The sequence below is a fragment of the Salvelinus alpinus genome, chromosome 30 (genome assembly GCF_045679555.1).
Source record: "Salvelinus alpinus chromosome 30, SLU_Salpinus.1, whole genome shotgun sequence".
Taxonomy (NCBI): domain Eukaryota; kingdom Metazoa; phylum Chordata; class Actinopteri; order Salmoniformes; family Salmonidae; genus Salvelinus; species Salvelinus alpinus.
Window position 1 is genome coordinate 2304581 of NC_092115.1, and position 14846 is coordinate 2319426.

General features: G+C 43.0%; 1 protein-coding gene across 1 annotated transcript in view; it reads right to left on the reverse strand.

Moving 5' to 3' along the window:
• The window catches only part of LOC139560231 (collagen alpha-1(VI) chain-like), a 57235-nt gene that overhangs the window by 29015 nt on the left and 13374 nt on the right, over positions 1-14846 (reverse strand). Inside the window, exons 13-19 of the mRNA XM_071376811.1 lie at positions 12286-12348; positions 12140-12202; positions 11351-11404; positions 11229-11264; positions 10883-10945; positions 10696-10758; positions 4574-4636 (exon numbers count right to left, since the gene is read on the reverse strand). Of these exons, the coding sequence (XP_071232912.1) occupies positions 4574-4636; positions 10696-10758; positions 10883-10945; positions 11229-11264; positions 11351-11404; positions 12140-12202; positions 12286-12348 (405 nt within the window). The remainder of the gene's footprint in view (positions 1-4573; positions 4637-10695; positions 10759-10882; positions 10946-11228; positions 11265-11350; positions 11405-12139; positions 12203-12285; positions 12349-14846) is intronic.

Here is a 14846-nt window from a genome sequence, read left to right on the forward strand (position 1 = left end):
ATAAGACTCCCAGCTTAGTGATGCATGTGTGATAAGATCCCCAGCTTAGTGATGCATGTGTGATAAGATCCCCAGCTTAGTGATGCATGTGTGATAAGACTCCCAGCTTAGTGATGCATGTGTGATAAGATCCCCAGCTTAGTGATGCATGTGTGATAAGACTCCCAGCTTAGTGATGCATGTGTGATAAGATCCCCAGCTTAGTGATGCATGTGTGATAAGACTCCCAGCTTAGTGATGCATGTGTGATAAGATCCCCAGCTTAGTGATGCATGTGTGATAAGATCCCCAGCTTAGTGATGCATGTGTGATTAGACTCCCAGCTTAGTGATGCATGTGTGATAAGATCCCCAGCTTAGTGATGCATGTGTGATAAGACTCCCAGCTTAGTGATGCATGTGTGATAAGACTCCCAGCTTAGTGATGCATGTGTGATTAGACTCCCAGCTTAGTGATGCATGTGTGATAAGATCCCCAGCTTAGTGATGCATGTGTGATAAGATCCCCAGCTTAGTGATGCATGTGTGATAAGATCCCCAGCTTAGTGATGCATGTGTGATAAGACTCCCAGCTTAGTGATGCATGTGTGATTAGACTCCCAGCTTAGTGATGCATGTGTGATAAGACTCCCAGCTTAGTGATGCATGTGTGATTAGACTCCCAGCTTAGTGATGCATGTGTGATAAGACTCCCAGCTTAGTGATGCATGTGTGATAAGACTCCCAGCTTAGTGATGCATGTGTGATAAGATCCCCAGCTTAGTGATGGATGTGTGATAAGACTCCCAGCTTAGTGATGCATGTGTGATAAGACTCCCAGCTTAGTGATGCATGTGTGATTAGACTCCCAGCTTAGTGATGCATGTGTGATAAGACTCCCAGCTTAGTGATGCATGTGTGATAAGATCCCCAGCTTAGTGATGCATGTGTGATAAGATCCCCAGCTTAGTGATGCATGTGTGATAAGACTCCCAGCTTAGTGATGCATGTGTGATAAGACTCCCAGCTTAGTGATGCATGTGTGATAAGACTCCCAGCTTAGTGATGCATGTGTGATTAGACTCCCAGCTTAGTGATGCATGTGTGATAAGACTCCCAGCTTAGTGATGCATGTGTGATAAGATCCCCAGCTTAGTGATGCATGTGTGATAAGACTCCCAGCTTAGTGATGCATGTGTGATAAGACTCCCAGCTTAGTGATGCATGTGTGATAAGATCCCCAGCTTAGTGATGCATGTGTGATAAGACTCCCAGCTTAGTGATGCATGTGTGATAAGACTCCCAGCTTAGTGATGCATGTGTGATTAGACTCCCAGCTTAGTGATGCATGTGTGATAAGACTCCCAGCTTAGTGATGCATGTGTGATAAGATCCCCAGCTTAGTGATGCATGTGTGATAAGACTCCCAGCTTAGTGATGCATGTGTGATAAGATCCCCAGCTTAGTGATGCATGTGTGATTAGACTCCCAGCTTAGTGATGCATGTGTGATAAGACTCCCAGCTTAGTGATGCATGTGTGATTAGACTCCCAGCTTAGTGATGCATGTGTGATAAGACTCCCAGCTTAGTGATGCATGTGTGATTAGACTCCCAGCTTAGTGATGCATGTGTGATAAGACTCCCAGCTTAGTGATGCATGTGTGATAAGATCCCCAGCTTAGTGATGCATGTGTGATTAGACTCCCAGCTTAGTGATGCATGTGTGATAAGACTCCCAGCTTAGTGATGCATGTGTGATAAGACTCCCAGCTTAGTGATGCATGTGTGATTAGACTCCCAGCTTAGTGATGCATGTGTGATAAGATCCCCAGCTTAGTGATGCATGTGTGATAAGATCCCCAGCTTAGTGATGCATGTGTGATTAGACTCCCAGCTTAGTGATGCATGTGTGATAAGACTCCCAGCTTAGTGATGCATGTGTGATAAGACTCCCAGCTTAGTGATGCATGTGTGATAAGATCCCCAGCTTAGTGATGCATGTGTGATAAGACTCCCAGCTTAGTGATGCATGTGTGATTAGACTCCCAGCTTAGTGATGCATGTGTGATAAGACTCCCAGCTTAGTGATGCATGTGTGATAAGATCCCCAGCTTAGTGATGCATGTGTGATAAGACTCCCAGCTTAGTGATGCATGTGTGATAAGATCCCCAGCTTAGTGATGCATGTGTGATAAGACTCCCAGCTTAGTGACGCATGTGTGATTAGACTCCCAGCTTAGTGATGCATGTGTGATTAGACTCCCAGCTTAGTGATGCATGTGTGATAAGACTCCCAGCTTAGTGACGCATGTGTGATTAGACTCCCAGCTTAGTGACGCATGTGTGATTAGACTCCCAGCTTAGTGACGCATGTGTGATTAGACTCCCAGCTTAGTGACGCATGTGTGATTAGACTCCCAGCTTAGTGACGCATGTGTGATTAGACTCCCAGCTTAGTGATGCATGTGTGATTAGACTCCCAGCTTAGTGATGCATGTGTGATAAGATCCCCAGCTTAGTGATGCATGTGTGATAAGACTCCCAGCTTAGTGATGCATGTGTGATTAGACTCCCAGCTTCGTGATGCATGTGTGATTAGACTCCCAGCTTAGTGATGCATGTGTGATAAGATCCCCAGCTTAGTGATGCATGTGTGATAAGACTCCCAGCTTAGTGATGCATGTGTGATAAGACTCCCAGCTTAGTGATGCATGTGTGATAAGACTCCCAGCTTAGTGATGCATGTGTGATAAGACTCCCAGCTTAGTGATGCATGTGTGATAAGACTCCCAGCTTAGTGATGCATGTGTGATAAGACTCCCAGCTTAGTGATGCATGTGTGATAAGACTCCCAGCTTAGTGATGCATGTGTGATAAGACTCCCAGCTTAGTGATGCATGTGTGATAAGACTCCCAGCTTAGTGATGCATGTGTGATAAGACTCCCAGCTTAGTGATGCATGTGTGATAAGACTCCCAGCTTAGTGATGCATGTGTGTGAGATAAATACATGTGTTAACTTCTTATGGCTGCGGGGCAGTATTGAGTAGCTTGGATGAATGGTGCTTCTACACCTGCATTGCTTGCTGTTTGGGGTTTTAGGCTGGGTTTCTGTACAGCACTTTGAGATATCAGCTGATGTAAGAAGGGCTATATAAATACATTTGATTTGAAATTTGATTTGATGAATAAGGTGCCCAGAGGTGCCCAGAGTAAACTGCCTGCTCCTCAGTCCCAGTTGCTAATATATGCATATTATTAGTATATTTGCATAGAAAACACTCTGAAGTTTCTAAAACTTTTTGAATGATGTCTGTGAGTATAACAGAACTCATATGGCAGGCAAAAACCTGAGAAAAATCCAACCAGGAAGTGGGAAATCTGAGGTTTGTCGTTTTTCAACTCATGGCCTATCTAATACACAGTGGGATATGGGTCATTTTGCACTTCCTAAGGCTTCCACAGTCTTTAGAACCTTGTCTGATGCTTCTACTGTGAAGTGGGCCTGAATGAGAGGGGATTGAGTAAGGTCTACCATGACCTGAACATGCGCTGACCAAGCGCGTTCATGTGAGAGCGAGCTCTGTTCTATCGCATTTCTGAAGAAGGAATTCTCCGGTTGGAACATTATTGAAGATTTATGTTAAAAACATCCTAAAGATTGATTCAATACATCGTTTGACATGTTTCTACTGACTGTAACAGAACTTTTTGACATTTCGTCTGCTTTTAGTGAATGTGCTTCGTGACTTTGGATTTGTTTACCAAACGTGCTAACAAAAGTAGCTATTTGGACATAAATGATGGACATTATCGAACAAATCAAACATTTAATGTGGAACTGGGATTCCTGGGAGTGCATTCTGATGAAGATCATCAAAGGTAAGTGAATATTTATAATGTTATTTCTGACTATTTTTGTCTTGATTGGGCTCTGAGCACCGACCTCAGATTATTGCATGGTTTGCTTTTTCCGTAAAGCTTTTCTGAAATCTGACACTGGCATCTGGCATTAAGGAGAAGTGGATCTAAAATTCCATGCATAACACTTGATCTTTGATCAATGTTTATTATGAGTATTTCTGGAAATTGATGTGGCTCTCTGCAAAATCACCCGAAATTTTTGGAACTACTGAACATAAAGCGCCAATGTATACTGAGATCTTTTGATATAAATATGAACTTTACCAAACAAAACATACATGTATTGTGTAACATGAAGTCCTATGAGTGTCATCTGATGAAGATCATCAAAGGTTAGTGATTAATTTGATCTCTATTTTCTGCTTTTTGTGACTCCTGTCTTCGGCTGGAAAAATGGCTGTGTTTTTCTGTGATTTCTACGGTGACCTAACATAATCGTTTGTGGTGCTTTCGCTGTAAAGCCTTTTTGAAATCGGACACTGTGGTGGGATTAACAACAAGATTACCTTTAAAATGGTATAAGATACTTGTATGTTTGAGGAATTTTAATTATGAGATTTCTGTTGTTTGAATTTGGCACCCTGCACTTTCACTGGCTGTTGTCATATCGATCCCGTTCATATCGAGAGATGACGGGATGGATAAACAAATTGATTAACTAGTTGCCCAACCTCTGGTCCGGGGGCGCCCTCATCTCCTCTGTATCCTGGAGACCCCGCCCTGCCGATGTCACCCTGAAACACACACAACAAAACTGTTAGACTTACAACACACACACAATCACAGACACACAGCTCGCCCTAAGACACAGTCATAAAAGTTCATAAAAGTTTGTGTCACTGGGCAGCTCGCTGCTGTGCTTCCCTTTGTAGTCCGTATTAGTTTGCAAACCCTGCCACATCCGACGAGCGTTGGAGCCGGTGTAGTACGATTCGATCTTAGTCCTGTATTGACACTTTGCCTGTTCGATGGTTCGTCGGAGGGCATAGAGGAATTTCTTATAAGCGTCCGGGTTAGAGTCCCGCTTCTTGAAAGCTGCAGGTCATTCAGGGGTTTTTCTTTATTTTAACTATTTTCTACGTTGTAGAATAATAGTAAAGACATCAACATTAGGAAATAACACATTATGGAATCATGTAGTAACCGAAACAGTGTTTTATATTTTAGATTCTTCAACGTCGCCACCCTTTGCCTTGATGACAGCTTTGCACATGCTTGGCATTCTCTCAACCAGCTTCACCTGGAATGCTTTTCCAACACTCTTGAAGGAGTTCCCACATATGCTGAGCACTTGGTGGCTGCTTTTCCTTCACTCTGCTGTCCAACTCATCCCAAACCATCTCAATTGGGTTGAGGTCAGGTGATTGTGGATGCCAGGTCATCTGATGCGGCACTCCATCACTCTCCTTATTTGTCAAATAGCCCTTACACAGCCTAGAGGTGTGTTGGGTCATTGTCCTGTTGAAAAACAAATGATAGTCCCACTAAGCACAAACCAGATGGGATGGCGTGTCGCTGCAGAGTGCTGTGGTAGCCATGCTGGTTAAGTGTGCCTTGAATTCTAAATAAATCACTGACAGTGTCACCAGCAAAGCACCCCAACACCATCACACCTCCTCCTCCATGCTTCACGGTCCACATTTTAGAGTTTTGGTTCCAACAGCCATTTCTTTGTGAGACGCAGAGTAAGATCTCTGGAAGCAACGTCAACACAAGAACTGTTTTTGTCGGGAGCAGCCGTACACAAGCCTAAGATCACCATGCGCGATCCCAAGCGTCAGCTGGAGTGGTGTAAAGCTCGCTGCCATTGGACTCTGGAGCAGTGGAAACACATTCTCTGGAGTGATGAATCACTCTTCACCGTCTGGCAGTCCAAAGGATTAATCTGGGTTTAGCAAATGCCAGGAGAACGCTAACTGCCCTAATGCATAGTGCCAACTTTAAAGTTTGGTGGAGGAGGAATGATGGTCTGGGGCTGTTTTTCATGGCCCCTTAGTTCCAGTGAAAGGAAATCTTTAACACTACAACATACAATGACATTCTAGATGATTCTGTACGTCCAATTTTGTGGCAACAGTTTGGGGAAGGCCCTTTCCTGTTTCAGCATGACAATGCTCCCATGCAAAAAGCGAGGTCCATACAGAAATGGTTTGTCGAGATCGGTGTGGAAAAACTTGACTGGCCTGCACAGAGCCCTGACCTCAACCCCATCAAACACCTTTGTGATGCATTGGAACACCGACTGTGAGCCAGGCCTAATCGCCCAACATCAGTGCCCAACCTCACTAATGCTCTTGTGACTGAACGGAAGCAAGTCCCCAGCAACAATGTTCCAACATCTAGTGGAAAGCCTTCCCAGAAGAGTGGAGGCTGTTATAGCAGCAATGTTCCAACATCTAGTGGAAAGCCTTCCCAGAAGAGTGGAGGCTGTTATAGCAGCAATGTTCCAACATCTAGTGGAAAGCCTTCCCAGAAGAGTGGAGGCTGTTATAGCAGCAATGTTCCAACATCTAGTGGAAAGCCTTCCCAGAAGAGTGGAGGCTGTTATAGCAGCAATGTTCCAACATCTAGTGGAAAGCCTTCCCAGAAGAGTGGAGGCTGTTACAGCAACAATGTTCCAACATCTAGTGGAAAGCCTTCCCAGAAGAGTGGAGGCTGTTTCAGCAACAATGTTCCAACATCTAGTGGAAAGCCTTCCCAGAAGAGTGGAGGCTGTTTCAGCAACAATGTTCCAACATCTAGTGGAAAGCCTTCCCAGAAGAGTGGAGGCTGTTGTAGCAGCAAAGGGGGGACCATATAAATGCCGATGATTTTGGAATGAGATGTTGGACGAGCAGGTGTCCACATACTTTTGGTCATGTAGTGTACAAACCCTCCAACCCCAAAAGGCCTGAGGTGTTGATGTTATACTAAACTAAATGATAAAATATACCACAAAATACAATTGGCTATTCTTAAACTCTTCAAGATTGTCCTCAGCTCTGGCATCTTCCCCAATATGTGGAACTAAGGTCTGGCCACCCAAATCCACAAAAGTGGAGACAAATTTGATCACAATAATTACTCAGGAATGTGCATCAACAGCAACCTCATACAAATCCTCTGCAGTATCATCAACAGCAGACTCCAACATTTCCTCAGTGAAAACAATGTCCTGAGCAAATGTAAATTTGGCTTCTTACCAAAATACCGTACAAAATACACCCTTACTGACAAACAAACCATAACAGACAAAGTCTTCTCATGCTTTGTTGATTTCAAAAAAAGCTTTTGACTCAATTTGGCACGAGGGTCTGGTATACAAACGGAAGGAAAGTGGTGTTGGGGGAAAAACATTTGACAATATAAAATCAATGTAAACAAACAACAAGTCTGCAAATAAACACCAACATTTCTTTCCTCAGGGCCAGGGGGTGAGACAAGTATGCAGCTTGAGGCCCACCCTCTTCAACATACAGGGCCTTCAGAAATTATTCACACCCCTGGACTTTTTCCACATTTTGTTGTGCTACAGCCTGAATTTAAAATGGACACTCATCTCATCTCTGTACCCCACAATAACAACTATATGTAAGGTCCCTAAATCTAACAGTGATTTTCAATATGTCTGCCTTAAATCTGACCGTGCGGCCGTAGCGTTAGCCTAGGTAGCTACTATAGTATGGATCCCAGGAAGAGTAGCTGCTGCTTTATCTAATGGGGATCTAATTAGTAGCTGCTGCTTTATCTAATGGGGATCTAATTAGTAGCTGCTGCTTTATCTAATGGGGATCTAATTAGTAGCTGCTGCTTTATCTAATGGGGGATCTAATTAGTAGCTGCTGCTTTATCTAATGGGGATCTAATTAGTAGCTGCTGCTTTATCTAATGGGGGATCTAATTAGTAGCTGCTGCTTTATCTAATGGGGGATCTAATTAGTAGCTGCTGCTTTATCTAATGGGGATCTAATTAGTATCTGCTGCTTTATCTAATGGGGGATCTAATTAGTAGCTGCTGCTTTATCTAATGGGGATCTAATTAGTATCTTGCTGCTTTATCTAATGGGGATCTAATTAGTATCTGCTGCTTTATCTAATGGGGGATCTAATTAGTATCTGCTGCTTTATCTAATGGGGGATCTAATTAGTATCTTGCTGCTTTATCTAATGGGGATCTAATTAGTATCTGCTGCCTTATCTAATGGGGATCTAATTAGTATCTGCTGCTTTATCTAATGGGGATCTAATTAGTAGCTGCTGCTTTATCTAATGGGGGGGATCTAATTAGTAGCTGCTGCTTTATCTAATGGGGATCTAATTAGTATCTGCTGCTTTATCTAATGGGGATCTAATTAGTAGCTGCTGCTTTATCTAATGGGGGGGATCTAATTAGTAGCTGCTGCTTTATCTAATGGGGATCTAATTAGTATCTGCTGCTTTATCTAATGGGGGATCTAATTAGTATCTGCTGCTTTATCTAATGGGGGATCTAATTAGTAGCTGCTGCTTTATCTAATGGGGATCTAATTAGTAGCTGCTGCTTTATCTAATGGGGGATCTAATTAGTATCTGCTGCTTTATCTAATGGGGATCTAATTAGTAGCTGCTGCTTTATCTAATGGGGGGGATCTAATTAGTATCTGCTGCTTTATCTAATGGGGATCTAATTAGTAGCTGCTGCTTTATCTAATGGGGATCTAATTAGTAGCTACTGCTTTATCTAATGGGGATCTAATTAGTAGCTGTTGCTTTATCTAATGGGGATCTAATTAGTAGCTGCTGCTTTATCTAATGGGGATCTAATTAGTAGCTGCTGCTTTATCTAATGGGGGATATAGTTAGTAGCTGCTGCTTTATCTAATGGGGATCTAATTAGTATCTGCTGCTTTATCTAATGGGGATCTAATTAGTATCTGGTGCTTTATCTAATGGGGGATATAATTAGTAGCTGCTGCTTTATCTAATGGGGGATCTAATTAGTAGCTGCTGCTTTATCTAATGGGGGATCTAATTAGTAGCTGCTGCTTTATCTAATGGGGATCTAATTAGTATCTTGCTGCTTTATCTAATGGGGGATCTAATTAGTAGCTGCTGCTTTATCTAATGGGGATCTAATTAGTATCTTGCTGCTTTATCTAATGGGGGATCTAATTAGTAGCTGCTGCTTTATCTAATGGGGATCTAATAAGTAGCTGCTGTTTTATCTAATGGGGATCTAATTAGTAGCTGCTGCTTTATCTAATGGGGATCTAATAAGTAGCTGCTGCTTTATCTAATGGGGATCTAATAAGTAGCTGCTGCTTTATCTAATGGGGGATCTAATCAGTAGCTGCTGCTTTATCTAATGGGGATCTAATAAGTAGCTGCTGCTTTATCTAATGGGGATCTAATTAGTAGCTGCTGCTTTATCTAATGGGGATCTAATAAGTAGCTGCTGTTTTATCTAATGGGGATCTAATTAGTAGCTGCTGCTTTATCTAATGGGGATCTAATAAGTAGCTGCTGCTTTATCTAATGGGGATCTAATAAGTAGCTGCTGTTTTATCTAATGGGGATCTAATTAGTAGCTGCTGCTTTATCTAATGGGGATCTAATAAGTAGCTGCTGCTTTATCTAATGGGGATCTAATAAGTAGCTGCTGTTTTATCTAATGGGGATCTAATTAGTAGCTGCTGCTTTATCTAATGGGGATCTAATAAGTAGCTGCTGCTTTATCTAATGGGGGATCTAATTAGTAGCTGCTGCTTTATCTAATGGGGATCTAATAAGTAGCTGCTGTTTTATCTAATGGGGATCTAATTAGTAGCTGCTGCTTTATCTAATGGGGATCTAATAAGTAGCTGCTGCTTTATCTAATGGGGATCTAATAAGTAGCTGCTGCTTTATCTAATGGGGATCTAATAAGTAGCTGCTGCTTTATCTAATGGGGGATCTAATTAGTAGCTGCTGCTTTATCTAATGGGGATCTAATCAGTAGCTGCTGCTTTATCTAATGGGGATCTAATAAGTAGCTGCTGCTTTATCTAATGGGGATCTAATAAGTAGCTGCTGTTTTATCTAATGGGGATCTAATTAGTAGCTGCTGCTTTATCTAATGGGGATCTAATAAGTAGCTGCTGCTTTATCTAATGGGGGATCTAATTAGTAGCTGCTGCTTTATCTAATGGGGATCTAATAAGTAGCTGCTGTTTTATCTAATGGGGATCTAATTAGTAGCTGCTGCTTTATCTAATGGGGATCTAATAAGTAGCTGCTGCTTTATCTAATGGGGATCTAATAAGTAGCTGCTGCTTTATCTAATGGGGATCTAATAAGTAGCTGCTGCTTTATCTAATGGGGGATCTAATTAGTAGCTGCTGCTTTATCTAATGGGGATCTAATCAGTAGCTGCTGCTTTATCTAATGGGGATCTAATTAGTAGCTGCTGCTTTATCTAATGGGGATCTAATTAGTAGCTGCTGCTTTATCTAATGGGGATCTAGTTAGTAGCTGCTGCTTTATCTAATGGGGATCTAATTAGTATCTTGCTGCTTTATCTAATGGGGATCTAATTAGTAGCTGCTGCTTTATCTAATGGGGATCTAATTAGTATCTTGCTGCTTTATCTAATGGGGGATCTAATTAGTAGCTGCTGCTTTATCTAATGGGGATCTAATTAGTAGCTGCTGCTTTATCTAATGGGGATCTAATTAGTATATGAGATACTAAATACTATTGATGATTGAATGCTGGTATGAAGAGTAGCAAGTATGAATGCTTGATGAACAGTTTTAAACGTTGTGTAATTTCAGAGGTCCGGAACTCGGGTACATACAGGCTCTCCATTGGTTCCAGATGAACCCTCTCTGCCCTGATCTCCACGAGGTCCTGGGTCACCCTGAAGGGACAGAAGACATCTGTCAACACACACCTTCATCATCACCACCACCATCATCATCATCACCATCACCATCATCACCACCACCAACATCACCCTCATCACCACCATCATCATCACTCACCAAATCTCCTCTTGGTCCTCTGTTTCCACGGGTTCCTTGTTCTCCTTTCTCTCCTGGGGTGCCCTGAAGGAGAATGGACAGAAGTCAACACACACACACACATCCTAATCCTAAGGATTACACACACACACACACACACACACACACACACACACACACACACACACACACACACACACACACACACACACACACACACACACACACACACACACACACACACACACACAACACACCCACACCAGACACAAACCACACACACACACAGATCACACACCCACACCAGATACAAACCACACACACACACACACACACACACACTGTAGTAGTAGTAAAGTGTAAATACTTTGTCTCCCCGGAGGCCGTCCGGTCCAGGTGCTCCCTGAAAGGCACAACAAAGAAGTCACATGATGTCATCAACACCTCAACAGAATCTTCCCATAATTCTCAGCAGTTAGAATCACTTACATCATCACCCCGCTGTCCTTTGTCCCCATTGGCTCCTTTTGGGCCCGGTGTACCCTATCAGAAGACAACATGATAACATGACATATGACATATGACTTGATACACAGTAATCCTCACACATACACACTAACTCATGTACACACACTAACTCATGTCCACACTAACTCATGCCCACACTAACTCATGTCCACACTAACTCATGTCCACACTAACTCATGCCCACACTAACTCATGTCCACACTAACTCATGTCCACACTAACTCATGTACACACACACACACACTAACCCATGCACACACTAACTCATGTACACACACACACACACTAACACATGTACACACACACTAACTCATGTCCACACTAACCCATGCACACACTAACTCATGTCCACACTAACTCATGTCCACACTAACTCATGCCCACACTAACTCATGTCCACACTAACTCATGTCCACACTAACTCATGTCCACACTAACCCATGCACACACTAACTCATGTACACACACACACACACACACTAACTCATGTACACACACACACACACACTAACACATGTACACACACACACACACACACACACACACACACTAACTCATGTACACACACACACTAACTCATGTACACACACTAACACACATGCATTAAAAGGCTTCTACTTGCCATTACGGAAAAAATCTATCAACCCCTACAAAACTGCCCATGAATTGTAATCCACAGTAATGTACATGTCCTGTTGCTGTAGGATTATTTTCCTGCAGTAGCAAACTGGCTCAAATTAAGAGCTGTACCTTGATTCCGGACAGTCCGTAGTTACCGGGTCGTCCTGTTTCTCCGTCTTTCCCCTGATCTCCCTGAAACAGAAAATACACTGTCAACATCACCAGCTCACATCACCATGGTAACAACAGTACAACAGGAAGTCATCTTACTGTACCTTAGCTCCTTTGGTTCCGTATGGACCCGGATCTCCCTTAGGACCTCCGTCTCCCTGTGAGCCCTACAACCAGAACACACTACTTTAAACACAGATGGACAATGGAACATAGAGCAACAGAACACAGAAGTTAGAATATAGAACACGGAACAATGGAACATAGAACAACAGAACACAGAAGTCAGAATATAGAACACGGAACAATGGAACATAGAACAACAGAACACAGAATATAGAACACGGAACAATGGAACATAGAATATAGAACAATAGAACCCAAACATCAAAGTGTTCTAGAGCCCCTAGAGGTTTCCTGATTAAAAGCAGCAGAGCTTCACCACATCACAGAGTTCTACTACTTATTACCCACCAGACCATACAGCCCCAGTGAGTGGCACCTACACCCATTACTACATGTGGCTAAAATGTGTGTGTGTGTGTATCGTGGACCAAGCTGCTTAATCAGAACAACTATGTTTACATTCTCTGTTAGCAGAATGTTTATAAACTAACCCCTGGGGGATAACATACTGTAAACACACACACACACACACACACACACACACACACACACACACACACACACACACACACACACACACACACACACACACACACACACACACACACACACACACACACACACACACACACACACACACACACACACACACACACACACACACACATATATACAGTGCATTCAGAAAGTATTCAGACCCCTTCACTTTTTCCACATTTTGTTACGGTACAGCCTTATTTTACAACGTATTACATAACAACAAATCCTCATCCATCTACACGCAATACCCCATAATGACATCACAATACCCCATAATGACATCACAATACCCCATAATGACATCACAATACCCCATAATGACATCACAATACCCCATAATTACATCACAATACCCCATAATGACAAAGCAAAAACTGGTTTTTAGACAATTTAGCAAATAGCCATTGCTATGAGGCTCAAAATTGAGCTCATTTTTAATCATGTTTCCATTGATCATCCTTGAGATGTTTCTACAACTTGATTGGAGTCCACCTATGGTAAATTAAATTGATTGGACCTGATTTGGAAAGGCACACACCTGTCTATATAAGGTCCCACAGTTGACAGTGCATGTCAGAGCAAAAACCAAGCCATGAGGTTGAAGGAGTTGTTCGTAGAGCTCAGAGACATTGGGACCACCAAGACTCTTCCTAGAGCTGGCAACCCGGCCAAACTGAGCAATCGGGGGAGAAGGGCCTTGGTCAGGGAGGTGACCAAGAACACGATGGTCACTCCGACAGAGCTCCAGAGTTCCTCTGTGGAGATGGGAGAAACCTTCCAGAAGGATAACCATCTCTGCAGCACTCCACCAATCAGGCCTTTATGGTAGAGTGGCCAGACGGAAGCCACTCCTCAGTAAAAGGCACATGACGGCCCACTTGGAGTTTGCCAAAAGGCACCTAATGGACTCTCAGACCATGAGAAACAAGATTCTCTGGTCTGATGAAACCAAGACTTAACGCTTTGGCCTGAATGCCAAGCGTCACGTCTGGCACCATCCCTACGGTGAAGCATGGTGGTGGCAGCATCATGTTGTGGGGATGTTTTTCAGCGGCAAGGACTGGGAGATTAGTCAGGATCGAGGGAAAGATGAACGGAGCAAAGTACAGAGATCTCATTGATGAAAACCTGCTCCAGAGGTCTCAGGACCTCAGACTGGGGCGAAGGTTCACCTTCCAACAGGACAACGACCCTAAGCACGCAGCCAAGACAACGCAGGAGTGGCTTCGGGACAAGTCTCTGAATGTCCTTGAGTGGTCCAGCCAGAGCCTGGACTGGAACCTGATCTAACATCTCTGGAGAGACCTGAAAATAGCTTTGCAGCAACACTCCCCATCCAACCTGACAGAGCAAGCTTCTGCAGAGAAGAATGGGAGAAACTGCCCAAATACAGGTGTGCCAAGCTTGTAGCGTCACACCCAAGAAGACCGAGACTGTAATCGCAGCCAAAGGTGCTTCAACAAAGTACTGAGTAAAAAAAGGGTCTGAATACTTATCTATTAAAAAAATTAAAAAATTGACAAATAAAAAAATTGAAAAAAAGTTTTTGCTTTGTCATTATGGGGTATTGTGTGTAGATTGATGAATAAGTAACGCAACAAAATGTGGAAAAAGTCAAGGGGTCTGAATACTTTCCAAATGCACTGTACATGGAGGGTATACACGGACTGTACAAAACATTAGGACCACCCCCTTTTGCCCTCAGAACAGCCTCAATTCATCAGGTCATGGACTCTACAAGGTGTTAAAGCGTTCAACAGTGATGCCGGCCCATGTTGACTCCATGGCTTCCCACAGTTGTCTTTGGCTGGATGTCCTTTGGGTGGTGGATCATTCTTGATATACACACGGGAAACTGTTGACCGTGAAAAACCCAGCAGCATTGCAGTTCTTGACATTCAAACTGGTTCGCCTTACACCTACTACCATACCCTGTTCAAAGGCACTTCAATCTTTTGTCTTGCCCCTTCACCCTCTGAATGGCACAAATACACAATCC